Source organism: Hippopotamus amphibius, chromosome 7 (assembly GCF_030028045.1).
Source record: "Hippopotamus amphibius kiboko isolate mHipAmp2 chromosome 7, mHipAmp2.hap2, whole genome shotgun sequence".
Taxonomy (NCBI): domain Eukaryota; kingdom Metazoa; phylum Chordata; class Mammalia; order Artiodactyla; family Hippopotamidae; genus Hippopotamus; species Hippopotamus amphibius.
This window is the reverse complement of record NC_080192.1, coordinates 122561595-122575263: the sequence shown is the minus strand read 5'-3', so window position 1 is coordinate 122575263 and position 13669 is coordinate 122561595. Positions and strand designations below refer to the sequence as shown.

Genomic DNA, 13669 nt, shown 5'->3' with positions numbered 1-13669 from the left:
CTGTGAACTCAAAGAAATGCATTTGGCAGCAGCCAAGGAGCAATGGGAAGCTCTCCCTGTTCTCGAATATGCTAAGGTGAACACCCTCAGAATTCCTTGACTGCAGCCAAAGGTTGCAACCGCTTCACTTTCTCTCCTTGCCCACTGCCTGTCCTTGCCTTGGCCAAGCTGAAAGAGGAACGTAGGAGGGTTCTGGCATTTGCTGCCTCTGACCTCTGTGTCTGTGCATCAGGGCACTGCTGCAGTAGCGTTCTCCAGACCTGTTCTGACCTGTCTGTGGGGAAAGGTGAAACTCCAGGATTTCTCAGAGCAAATCCAAGAAAAGTATAACAACCTGTGCAGTTGGAGGAGGAAAGCTTAATGACTTCTTGAGCTGCAGTTAATCTTCAGAGATTCAAGAGCTCCAGAATGAATGCTGGGGAGGGTGTGTTCACAGGTTCAAAGGGCCCAGGTGAAAGCATTCTTATCCTGTATATTTGCTGTTTCATAATATTGTTGACCCAGTGCTCATTAACAGAAGTAGAGGGTTAGAGAGAAGATGTGCTTCTGCACTAACTCTAGAAATCATGAGTTGTCGAACGCATCCCTTTGAAAAGCCAGTCATATTCATGAAATCATTCCTTTTTAGTTCCTGCAGCTTCCTTATGAGATATGAATTATTTTACACAATAGGAAACTGAAGCTAGGAGGATTTAAGTGACTTTTCAAGATCATATAGCTCGTAACTAATATTTGAGATTTAAAATTGGGTTTTGTTTCTCTAAATTTAGGGTTCTAGATCAGGGATTGGCAAATTATAGCCCAAGGGCAAAATCTGTCCCACTGTCTCTTTTTGTAAATAGTTTTATTGGAACATAGCCATGTCATTCATTTACATACTGTCGAAGGCTGCTTTCACGCTGCCATGGCAGAGCTGAGAAGTTGCAACAGAGACCATATGGACCACAAAGCCTAAAATATTTATCTTGCCTTTCACAGAGAAAGGTTGCTGACTGTTGGGTTAGAGCAATGCTGTCCAATAGAACTTTCTGTGATGATGGAAATGTTCTGTATCTGCTTTGTCTGATGTGATAGATACTAGTCACAGGTAGCTGGTGTGACTAAGGATTAAATTTTAAATTGTGTCTCATTTAAATTTTATCACAGTAGTAGTATGTGGCTAGGGGCTATGAATTGGATCTCATAGTTCTAGATCCTTTTTTTTTATTTTATAAAGCTGATTGGGTAAATGACTGCTAGATCTCTGTAGCAGAGAGAGAAAAATGGACTTTCCTTCCTGACATGCTGGTTTTGTCCATGGTGTCATTGTTCTCCCCATAATGAGGCTGGGAGCCTCTGTGTCACCTCTGACTCTGTCATCTCCTTTGGTCTCCAAGAAAGTCATTAAATCTTCATAATCTATTTTATGCCTTTTCCTTTCTTCTCCCCTCCTCTGTGGCTGTCTCAGCTTAGGCCCCTAGGTTTCCTCACTTAGTGGTCTCATAGCATCATGGCCTTGAGGTTGCATAGACAGATCTGTGCCAACTGTTTGCTCCCACATAAAAGCAATAACAACCAAAAACGTGACAGTAATGTAGTAATCTTTACTGTGTACGTACTAAGTGCCAGGCACTGTGGTAGTGAGTACTTTATATGGATTTTCAAATATAATACTTACAAGATCTCTGTGAGGCTTGTATTGTTGTTCTTCCTATTTTAGAAGTGAAGAAATTGAAGCACAGAGAGGTTAAGGATCTTTCCAAAAGTCACACAACCTGTAAGTGGTAGAGCCCAAATTTGAAACTTGATGTGTCTCACTCCACCAGCTGAGCCTTTAATCAGGAAGGGGAAACTGTTCTAAATTGACAGGAGCAAGTCATCTGTTTAAGCAGAGCCACTATTTAGTCTCACTGTTCAGTAGTTAGTCTGACTTTGCAGCAGCCTCAGAATCATTGGTTTTTTTCTTTTCATTCTCCCAGAATTTATTTTTAATAGCCCATTTCCTGAAAAGGGTGCCTAGTGGCTCTTACTTCCCCAGGAAAGTCATCTGTCAGACTCCTCCTAATAGTGCTACCTGCTCCCCACACCTGCATCTCAACACTCATCCCATTGGGACTTTAAGCTTTAAAGGCATGGAACTCTAATGTGGAATTTCATCCAAGAAGTGAATAAGGATATGGGAGGTATTTGTGGAGGGGAAAGTGAAAACAAACTAGTAGGAAAGATTAGTTATACGCTGTCTTCTCAAGTCTTCTCTATTGTTCAACTTCTTCCAAGTACCAGATTAATTTATATCTGCTTAATAATATTTACACTTACGTTTGAATTGATAAGAGCAGCATAACTCTGAAAGTATAATCAGAGTTGGTTGTAGAACCCTATAATCAAGTATAAGTTGCTTAACACATTATTGGCGAATCCAAATTTGAGAACCATAGCATCTTACCTTCTAACTGTGGTTTATAATGGAATCACCATCAGCATTGTATACATGGTGAAGATTCACTATAGAGCTATATGTTTATTACTTTGGAAGGTTTTTCCCATGTCTGTCACCATGAGCAAAAGATTTGTTTTCTTGACTGACCGATTGTGGCATTTCCAGTAGGGTTTATGCTTCTGAAATGTTTTTCCTCTTTATTGAGTACCTGAATCTGTTCACCCAAATCTTAGCAACACATCTTGCAAAAAACACAATATGTAGAGCCCATGTTTCAGGGTACCTACACATATGAACCCATTGGCACCCTTTATAATTCCTCCTCAGTACTCTGGCCCATTCCCATTTCCCCCAGTTCTTTAGCAATCTTTGGGCAATACTGATTTTTTTTTAGTATAGTGTAAAACCTTATGATGCAATAGAGTGTATAAGCACGTTTACCATATTTTAAGTAGTAAATGTAGTATACTAATGAATTAACCTTTACAACCAGCCTTCCAATCTGTGGTTCAAGATACTCAGACAATAGAAATACCGATCGTGCACCATTCTAGGTAGCATGTTGTTTCTGAGTTGTATATATCATGTTGAAGAGAATGTGAAAATGCCGGAGGTGTTTAATGAAATAAGTGAAATTGTCACGTAAGTCATTTGAAATGATAAAAGAATAACAGGTGACTGAGGTATTAAAAGAGAGGCCATTTTAAAGGGCACGTCCTGCTAGAAATCTGAGGGAGGCATAAATGAACACTTTTTAATCCACATAATTGTAGAGCAAAGAAAATTTGAATCATATGAACATTACTACAATTTAGGTATGTAAGACAGACCTTTTCAATGGTCTCCTCCTGGGTTTTCTTCCATCTTTGAAGGAGCAGATTTTTTATTAGTTAATGGCTTATTCTTATGTGTACTTGGGGCAAAGCAAAATGCTGAGTTGCAGTATGGTATGATGTTCCCTGACACACCAGCAGTTGAGTTTTGATGACTCTGTAAGCTGATGATTCTCATTCCCCTAAAGACCCCCCACTTGAAGTGCTTTGGAAGCTGTCATGGAAAAAAACAACAGGACCCTAGGGAAAATCTCTGGGTTAGGAAATTATGCAAGGACAAAAGCCTGTTAAACAGAGACCTTTTAGGAGAAGATGTTTAGGAGGAATTAGCTTGCTTGACTTCTGTCATTATTCTCCACATGATAAAATGCCTAAAATTTTACTTTGTGTGTGTGTGTGTGTGCACGCGCTATGAGTGGCATCTCAGCCAGAGACTTGCTTTAATGAACACGCAATCTCTTATAATTCACTTACACACAAGTACACAGCTAATCCCTTAAAAACGGAATTGCTGATTAGGAGTTTGGGGTTAATCTGGGAGATAGGCCTGATATGTTATTTTAGAATAGTGTTCTTGGATAAGGAAGCAGGGTAAATGTACAGGGACGGTGCCTGGGATAGTATCATTGCCCTGGATACGTGGGTGAGGTGGATACAAGGGAGTGAGAGTGGACAAGTCAGCGCAAGGGGCCAGTGTCACTGTTTGCCAGTGTCCAGGGTCTGGGGAAACTCTGCTCTGCTTTAAATGGCCCTTGTTCTTGGGATCTAGAACTAACCTTAATGTGATTAGTGTTATAATTAAGCCCTACCGTGTGTAAAATAGGCTCTTGTGAGTTGACCTGACGTTTCTATGGAAATCTGCGTCGTGAATTCCAAACACTTCAGAGGAGAAATTCTGGAGCAAAATCCTTGGTGGGCTGATTATCCTAGAACTGGGTGTATGTTCTTAAGGTTATAAAACCTATATATCGAGAGAGACAGTCACACACGTACATTATATAAGTGATGGTCAGTCATTCCAGAAACTTATTGTCCTTTTGGAGGTAATAACCATACTCTTAAATTTTCTTTTACTTCTGTGACCTTTGATCTTTCATAGCTGACTTGCACAAACTCCAGAAAGTAAGTAGGAGAAGGGGGAGGAAAAGATTCAAACTTCTCCCTTTTACCACATTTTGGCAGTTTTGGGCAAACCTGGCCTCATGAGGGGAACTAAGTTTTGAAGCCTCAGGAAGGTCTCCTGTGCACCCCTCAGTCCCCTGCCCCCATCCTCCAATTCACCCACATCCTTTTTTCAACTATTTTCACATTGCTGAAGTTCTACCACTAAGCAGTGATCACGTCGTGTACAAATTCCCTTAAGAGGATGGAGATACCTGCTTTTATCATGGAGGCTGGCACGTGTTTTGTGTCTACCCTGAGCTGAACATTTAGCGTATGATATTTCAGGTCTATACATCGAGCTCTTCATGTATAAGTGAGGGAGTTACTGAGGCTCAGCCAGTGTATGAGTCAGCGTTCTTGCCGGAGAAATGGAGCCAATAGCATGGGTGGATGCGAAGGGATTTTTAAGGAATTGGCTGAGACAATTTTGGAGGTTGGCAAGCCCCAAATTTGCAGGGTAGGCTGACAGGCCAGAGACCCAGGGAAGAGTCAGCGTCACAGCCAGAGTCTGAAGGCTGTCTGCTGGCAAAATTCCTTCTTCCTCTGGGGAGAGCAGTCTTTTTTTCTCTCCTAAGACCTTCAACTGCTTGGATAAGGCCCACCCACATTCTGGAGAGTCATCAGCTTGACTCAGAATCTACTAATTTAAGTGTTAATCTCATGTGAAAAATACCTTAACGTCAACATTCAGACCTCTCTTTGACCAAATATCTGGGTACCATGGCCTAGTCAAGTTGACACACATAAACCATCACAGCTAGACAAAGAGACTTCCCTAACTTATATTGCTGGCAAGTGGTAGACCCACTGCGTGAACCCAAGTCTGTCTGGCTCTAAAAACCCTTGCTCTCTTTACTGTGCTATAGTGCCTTCATTGAATCAGGCTGTTTCTTGTAGTGGAGATGTCAGTTCTTTTGCGAGAATAAAAATTTATCTCTGGGTGGGAAGGGAAGTTGAGTTGAAAGTGCCAGGTGCTAGAGGAATTGCATAAGGGAAAGGCAAATTGGGAGAACTTCATTTGGGCAGTAGTGCAATAGAGAAGAGCTTTGTTGACATGGGAGAAGGAAGAGAGAGGTGACCTTGAAGCTTGGTCTATTCAGCAGTGTTGACTTGGCCTGAAACTGGCACTGTAGAACATTCTCCATGCACATTTACTTTGGAAAATGATCTTGATGAAGGCAGGAATTTGTCTTTCTTATTCTCATATTTGCCTTGTGTGCCCAGTAGCTGTTAGATTAATGAAGTCTCATCTGCTAAATTTATAGAAGAAGAACAAGAATTAGGACTTAGGTACTGGATGAATATGGGTTGATGTGCTTTTGTGATGTTTTTGTCGGAGGTGGGGAGGGTGAGGATGTCATTTGTTCCTTCTCTGGTGTGCTCTCTGGCTGGACCCTGCGCCTTGTGTGGCATTACCTGCCACTCAGAAGCTGCTCTCTGCTTCTTGTTTGCTGGTCACAGGCCTAGGGTGAGACTAGATACAGCCCTGCAGGCTCTCACAGTTCTCCAAGCAAGAAGAGCGACAGCTGACTTGTAGTATCAGCTATGCTGAGTTCCTGATTTCTTCCACGGTACCTGGTTGTTTACCAAATTCTGCCCTAGAACTACCTCTATTACGGCTAAATACACAATAACAAATGAGGTAGTGATTTTGATGATAGGTGGCTAGGTTTATTTGGGCAGGTTTATTTTGGTTGAAATTATTTGTTTTCACTCATGCACACATGACTGATTTTTAACACTTGCTAAAATGGAAGAAGGGACCAGACAGAGACAGGGATGTTTGATGTCCTGACTCTCAAACTCGTTTTGTCAACTGACCCTAAATCAGGAAGGGTAATGGCCTAGGTCTACATAGATTTATTCTGAAACATGACTTCTAATCCAAACATTAAGGTTCATTTTACTGTTATGTGAAATGTCGAAGTGGTTCTTGTTGTTTCTTGGGTGACATCCAGGCCTTCTCTCTCTGCTTCAGCGGAAACCCCTGTGATCTCGGAAGAGAAAGGGCCCTGTTACCGACTTGTCAGCTCTGGAAGGCAGTGTATGCACCCCCTGTCTGTTCACCTCACCAAGCAGCTCTGCTGTTGTAGTGTGGGCAAGGCCTGGGGCCCACACTGTGAGAAATGTCCCCTTCCAGGCACAGGTAAGACGTGCCCCGCTGTGTGCTCATATTCCTTCCTGGCCACACAAGCACACAGGATGATTTGGGCAGCGTGGGTTATTTGTGGTTTCTGACTTTAAAATTAGTTATTAATAATACAATGTGTTTTTATCCCTTTTGTATAAACCATGAACGTAAGAGGTTGAATCAGTGGAAAAAATTACACGCAAAGAGCTTTTCCCATTTGTGTGTAACATTAGACTTCCTTTTGGATGTTAAGAAAAACCATTGAGTTTTATCCCTAGCTTCTAGGGCCCTACATCTGCTGTTTAAGTGTAGAGAGACCAGAAGGTGCTGTTGGGCTCGCAATTTCCTGATCATTGACTGCTCACCGCCTGCACAGTGACTAGACCTGGTGCAGGTTAACTCTTTCACTCGTGTATTAAACAGGTGCCTCTCAGGTTCTGTTAAGAACATTGTGCTTGATTTCTCCAGTTGGAAATGGAGAAAATTATATTCATGATTGAATTTATGCTATGAAGATTAATAACTCAAGGGCAGATCCTGCCAAAGCTCCTATGAATTTCTGGGTGGGAGCTGAATATTAAGAAGCTGATAATTCTTTATCCTTCAGTTGAGTACATAATTGCCTAATGCCCTGAAAGCATAAGTTTATCTAAGTGCCTTACTTATACCAGGGAGTCACCACTTTCTCAAGCACAGTCAAGCAGAGTTAAATGGAAGAGAAAGAAACATACCTGCAGATACTGGGCATGGTATTATCAAAAAAGGAGTGGCCCCGATTTCACTGGCATGAAGTGGGCATGAAAAGGTCCACTCGATTTCTTGTTTGATAAGGTGCTTCCCCCCTAGGGAAGTGCGTTAACTTTCACAGAGCCGTTTAATGTCTGAAGCCTATAACTTGCACGTTGCAGACAAGGTTTAAATATAAATTTAACTATCATGAGCCACCTTGGCTGATGGCTAGGATCAGAAAGAACTGGTAAGGCAGAGATAGTATAAAGTTGATGGTGTTTTGGTATACTGGGTAACTTGAGACATCTCCAGAAGGCCCTCGTATCCTCCTGGGGGATGTGATCCACTCAATGTTACAAAGTAATAATCAATGAAAATGAATGATCTTAATAATAGACCCATTTCTTTTTAAGTTCAGTTTTGATAGCATTTGTAACCCTTACATGAAACATAGTCAAGAGGGTGAATATAACACAGGAAGACTTTTCCATAAAGTACAGTAGCTAAGTTTGAAAATAACATTAAAGATAAAATTTTTGATTGTATGGTAATTTTCATAAAAGTAATGTTTAATTCATTCATACTTCAAATATTTGATAGAAAAACATTTTTCTAGAAACATCTATTTCACATGAAAATTGTATTTCATCGTTAAACGTAAAAATGAGATTCTACCATGTAATGTGTGATCCTTAGAAAAACAGTATTTCAGCAAGCTTTAAGGCGTATTTTAGAGTTTTATTTTTACTGAGAACTAATTTTAGGTCCAGAACATTCAATAGGCGATCTCTTGTTCAGTGGAAGTGAAAAGTGACTTATTTTACTTTCAGTTTTAAAAGTAGAAATAAAAAAGTGGACCATAAGCTCCTTGGTGTCTGCATTTGGTAACTTGCCTCCAATACCGACACCAAAGGGGTTAGGTGGATTTTTCCTCCTTGGGCCACACACCGCCTTGCCTCCCTTGTCTTTCCCCTCGACTTACTGCTGGTGATTGTGCAGTGGAGGTTAGCAAATAACGTGTGTCCAGTTGACTTTATTTAAAGCGTACAAAACCACTTTCCTGGCGGGAATAGCAGCTCCAGGGCATAGAATATCTGCTTGTCCTCAGGATAATTGGACCAGTTGGTCATGGTGAGGCTTTTGCTCACATGTCATCCCTCTCCTTGAAAATAACTACATTCTAACTTGGTGTGTCCTTTTTTCCTTTATTTCTACCTGTCATCTCTTTAACATGTGTATATTGCTGGACTCCTTTTCACCATCCTGAGACTCTCTCTGCAGAACCACTGGCCCTTTTCAATCCTTCTTAACCGACCTCTCCAGATCAGCTGATAATCTCCATCCTGGCTGAGTCCTTTGGTTTTGTCACCTGGAAACAAATTAGGATGATTTCAGCACCTCATTTCCCTCAATAGTGATTTCTTTTTCTTTTCTAACCTTCTTGCTAGTCATTTAACTTAGATGTTACAGAGTTCCTGATTAATAACTAATAAAATTAGACCAAAGCAAGAGGGAAAGTCTGATTTTTGCTGATATTACACTCCCCCTGAGATATATATAATATATATAGTATGTTCTGTACCTAAAAATCTAATGTATTACATATATTTTATGTGTAATACATGATGTGATATAGGATATTAAATATAAAATATGCTATGTATACTATCTCCTAATTTGTTGCCGACGTATATACTATATATAAAATATGTGCTCTATATATGCTATATATGCTATATATATAAAATTCCAATTGGGTAGGGTAAGGAATTAACAAATGAAGAAATATTTAGTAGAAGAAAGGGTTGGGTTTTTTTTTTTTCTGTAAATATGCAAGTTTGACAGAAATTCAAGCATTTTGCCTCTGTTTTTGAAGTTTTTATATGTAACTATATTAGTGATGATTTATTAAGAGATATTCATCATGCTGTTTTCCTCTGTATAAGTTTGCACTTTTAGATTTTTAAAAGGAATATTTTCCCATCCCAAATCTAGCTGCTTTTAAGGAAATCTGTCCTGGTGGAATGGGTTATACGGTTTCTGGCGTTCATAGACGCAGGCCAATCCATCACCATGTAGGTAAAGGACCTGTATTTGTCAAGCCAAAGAACACTCAACCTGTTGCTAAAAGTACTCATCCTCCACCTCTCCCAGCCAAGGAAGAGCCAGTGGAGGCCCTGACCTTCTCCCGGGAACAGGGGCCAGGAACGGCGGAGCCAGAAGGTGAGAGTGGAAATGGATCACAGACCTAGACATCTGTCTGTGTGTCTTTGCTTTGGTTTCCCTGTTTGTAACCTCTAGAACAGGGGTTTTCAGCCTCGACACTATTGACCATTTGAGGTCTACAGTTCTTTGATGTGAGGGGCTGCTCTGTGCGTTGTAGGATGTTTAGCAACATCCCTGGCCTCTAACCTCTAGAAGCCAGTAGCAGCCTCCCCCTCCCAGTTGTTACAACCAAAAAGGTGTCCAAACATCACTAAATGTCCTCTGAGGGCAGAATTACCCCTGACTGAGAACCACGGCTCCAGCATGTGATGGTATTCCATGGTAATCCAGGACATTGTCTTGTGTTTGGGAGCTACTTTTCCTTGGTGTTTATTCCTGAAGCGTGATTTAGATTTTTCAGGGAATAGCCCGAATTCATTTCTGTGTCTAGAGGGCTATTTAATAAATTTGTATGTACTTTAAAAAGTGGAATTCACAGACTCAAAAAAAATTATAGCATCAACTGAGTTTCCATGAAATAGAGTCTCACAGGCAGTCAGGGCTAATGGGAAGCAAAATGAAGGAAGATAGGGTCAATGAAAGGGATCTTGGAGGTCACCTAGTGAAGTCCTTTGATTTACATTTTGAGAAACCAAGACTTCGAGCAACTGACTTGCAGGTGTCATACGAAAAGTATGTGATAGGAGCAGGGAACACATTTTTCCAAGGCAGTGGTTAAGGCCTTCTCCTCCAGAGGGAGACTAGAGACAGTTGGCTTTGTCTCTCTGGTTCAGAAAGCGGGATTATCTGTCTCTGTCTTTTCATAGAAACCAGCATGTCCAATATTTGATGGGAAGAACAAAAATCTTAGCTTTGTGTGGAATAGATATTGGCTTTAATAAAGTTCCTTTGGCCTTTCACACTAGATTTTAGGTCAGAATTCAGGATGTGCGTTTATAGGTTTTGTGAGGAGAGAAGGTGCCCTGGTTAGTGAGGCATTGGGAGCTTGGCAAGGAAGAGAGCCCTCTTTTCAGGGCTCTGAACCTTCATGTAGTCTAGCCTATTTTAGTCCCGTTTCACTTGCTGCACTTCTCCTTGGTTAGGCAGACCAGGTCGGACCTCACCGAGAATTGACAGTGTTGGCCAGTTTGCTCCTGTACACTTGGCCAGATGTTTGCAACTCCACCTCCTCTGCACAAGCAGAAGGAAATGGCCTCTGGTCCAGATTCTGCCTCAAGAGTTTCTTGGTGGTGGGTTAGGCAGGATAGAAGGTTCGTTGACTTTTTCTAACCCCAAGAATATTGCAGCAGTGGTAGCAATCTGGTGCCCTGATTGCTTTTAGGAGTTAATGCATCTATCAATACCATATCTTTATAGTAATGTTTATGGAGACCTGAGTTACGAGAAAAATCCCTGTGATTATTGACCTCAGGCTTGAGGACTGATACTGCATACTGATTTGTTAGAAGTGTTTCAAAATAGAAAGGCATAGTCACTACTGCCACCACCCTCTGATAATGTTGGTGATTGTGTAATCTGCGATTTGTTCAACATGCTGTTGCTAATCTCTCCTTGGATCTTGCTGGCTTGTGATTTTTTTCATAATACTGTTAGCATATCTTCCTGGAAATGCTCACAGGGCTTCATTAGAGATCATATGCACCAAGAATACAGCACTGTTTCTTTGGTCTCTTATTGAAATAGGGGCATTCTTTTTAAACATTGACATCAGAAAGCATTTCAAACATTATTTATTATGTTAAGGATAAGTATAGTGAAAATGTTTGTTTTCTAAGGTATGGGAGGTTCTACAAAATTGAGATTAGGCATGAAACAATGTACCAGGAAGTGTTGCCTCCCTTAACTTTTTTAGTTAGTGAGTGAATTGGAAAGAGCATCACACCTGCTACCTGATCTCCTGTAACGGAGGAATGACATAGCACAGATAGTTTTCCTCTGTCAGTCGTGTGTAACATTCTCCAAAATGGTAGATGACCATAATTCTGCATTTGATTTAGTTTGATTCTTAATCCTTTTGGAGACATACTGAACTTCTGTTGCTTTGTAAACATTGAAATATTGTGTAGTGAACTGTCTTAAATTGTACTGATGTCCTTCTTTCTTTTTTGGTTTTAGTGGCAACTGTACCTCCTGAGAAGGTAATTCATTCATTGTTTGCAAGTCGTCTTTTGTTACCTTCAAAATGATTTTCTTCTACATTGTGTGTGATTTTTTAAAGACTTAAATACAGTAACATGTCTATTATGCATTATTTGGTTTAAAAATATAGCATGCATTCAGTAAATATTTATTGAGCACCTACTGTATGACTGGCACTACTCTGAATGTTAGGAAAACACTAGAGAACAAATCAGATAAAACTTGTTCTCATGGAACTTAAATCTAGGGAGAAGAAAGTGATGGGACTGATGGGAATCAGGGGCTTAAATGGAATTCAGGGAGTCAGTTCATGGCTTGGACCATCTGTGGAAAGAAATGTCCTGCCATGTTTATGTAATTGTGTGTTCTAGGAGTGCATATATACTGAGTGACATACTTCTTAATTTAACTAAAATTTGTCATGCATGTTTGAGTGAAATTGGAGTAGGAGCACAGCTTACCCTTGAAATTTATAATCAAATAGTGGGATATTGCTTCTTTAAAATTATAGAGAAATATTAATCTGTCGGGGTTTTGAGGGCACAAAATGGGAATATGAATTGTGAGATTTATTAGTGGAAAATATCAGCATTTGCTGGAGCTCTGTCCTATTTATGTAATGTCGTTCCTTGTCTGAATATTTCTTTACTGGTAATGTGAAAATTAGATAATTATTAAATGTTTATACATTTGTGTAGTGTTCATCCAATTGGCAAGAATGCAGTAAGTATTAGGATTTAGATGGGGCATATATGTATATAAATTATTATAAATAGTTTTTAAAATCTTTAGCTTATAAATAGGGGGATCGAATAATATAAATGTTAAAAGCCCTGAAACAATCCAGAAAAAAGGAATGATTTTAGAGTGATAGCATCCAGTAAGGGAAAATGTTACATTATATTAACCCCAAAAGAAGTATAGCAGATATGCATATTTTACATGCATATTTGCAGCTCTTAGATAGCATCTCTAAAGATCAGTGACGTACAGTACTTTGCAATTCTGTTGATTTTGAATCTAGCTCGGGTTGATAAGTGGGAGGAATCCTTTAGCACATGAGTGGGCCAGCCAGCTCCCTGACAACCTCATCTTATCTGATTTTGTTCTCCTCTGTTTATGATTGTGTTAATGGTAACTCATAAAGAATCTGAAAGAGGGCTTGAAAATTTTCTTGTGTACTTTTCCTGCTGTTTTTTGGAGAGGGGGCAGTGGGGAAAATGCAGCCATAGACTTTGTGGTCTTGACTTTTTGCAGAGGTCTCATGGTATTAAAGATGGATGAAGAGAAAGCAGGGTGATCCATTGATGGGAAATTACGTGTGCAGAGGTGTAGTGGAGGGTGGGGACAGCAAGAGGTCAGATAGGGGAGCAGGAGAGGCTCAGAAAGAGAACTTGGGGGGCTGCTTTGGAAGGCTTGGGATACCAAACTGCATTTGTAATCGGTGGGGAAATACCCTCCTCCTCAACTGGACCCTGCCTGTCAAGTGGAGAAGTGGCATGGATTAGGAAGGAGGAAGTTGGTTGCCCCATGCTGCTGGGTGAGCGGGAGGCAGGTATGAAATTCTGTCTGTTAGCGGTGGGAATGGATTGACGTCTGGTTATGGTCAGCTCCTTGCTAGCATGGATCATGGGCTGCAGAGGGTGGGGTGTAGTTGAGACTGACTGAGGTCACCTTTTAATAGGTGATAGAAAAGCTAGTCTGTATTCTTAAGAAGAGGGGGGAAATGTGGGAAAAAGTAATAAGTGCTCCGTGTTTCTAGAAGATGCATCACAGCAGGATTAACTGAGATAGGGAGAAAGAGGAAGCTTAAGAGGCTGATTAGATGACTACAGTGAACTGAGAATGAGAGAGTGAGTGCCCATGAGGGTAGCGGAGGTTATGGATGTGGGAAAAAATGAGTATAAGGAATAGTGGAAATGGGCCGGGCTTGGAATGAGGAATAAAAGAGGGGACACTAAAAAGTGACTTTGGACCTGGACAGGTCAATGACTGTGGTGTTAACAGAAATGAAGAAGTTGGAATCAG

General features: G+C 40.6%; 1 protein-coding gene across 5 annotated transcripts in view; it reads left to right on the top strand.

Annotated features, from left to right (window-relative positions):
* Nucleotides 1-13669, top strand: part of LTBP1 (latent transforming growth factor beta binding protein 1) — a 395008-nt gene that overhangs the window by 256523 nt on the left and 124816 nt on the right. For 3 of the 5 annotated variants that reach the window (XM_057741529.1, XM_057741528.1, XM_057741531.1), the window contains exons 11-13: nt 6395-6562; nt 9272-9499; nt 11618-11640. In XM_057741529.1, the coding sequence (XP_057597512.1) occupies nt 6395-6562; nt 9272-9499; nt 11618-11640 (419 nt within the window). The remainder of the gene's footprint in view (nt 1-6394; nt 6563-9271; nt 9500-11617; nt 11641-13669) is intronic. The other 2 variants (XM_057741530.1, XM_057741532.1) reach the window with 1 other exon arrangement.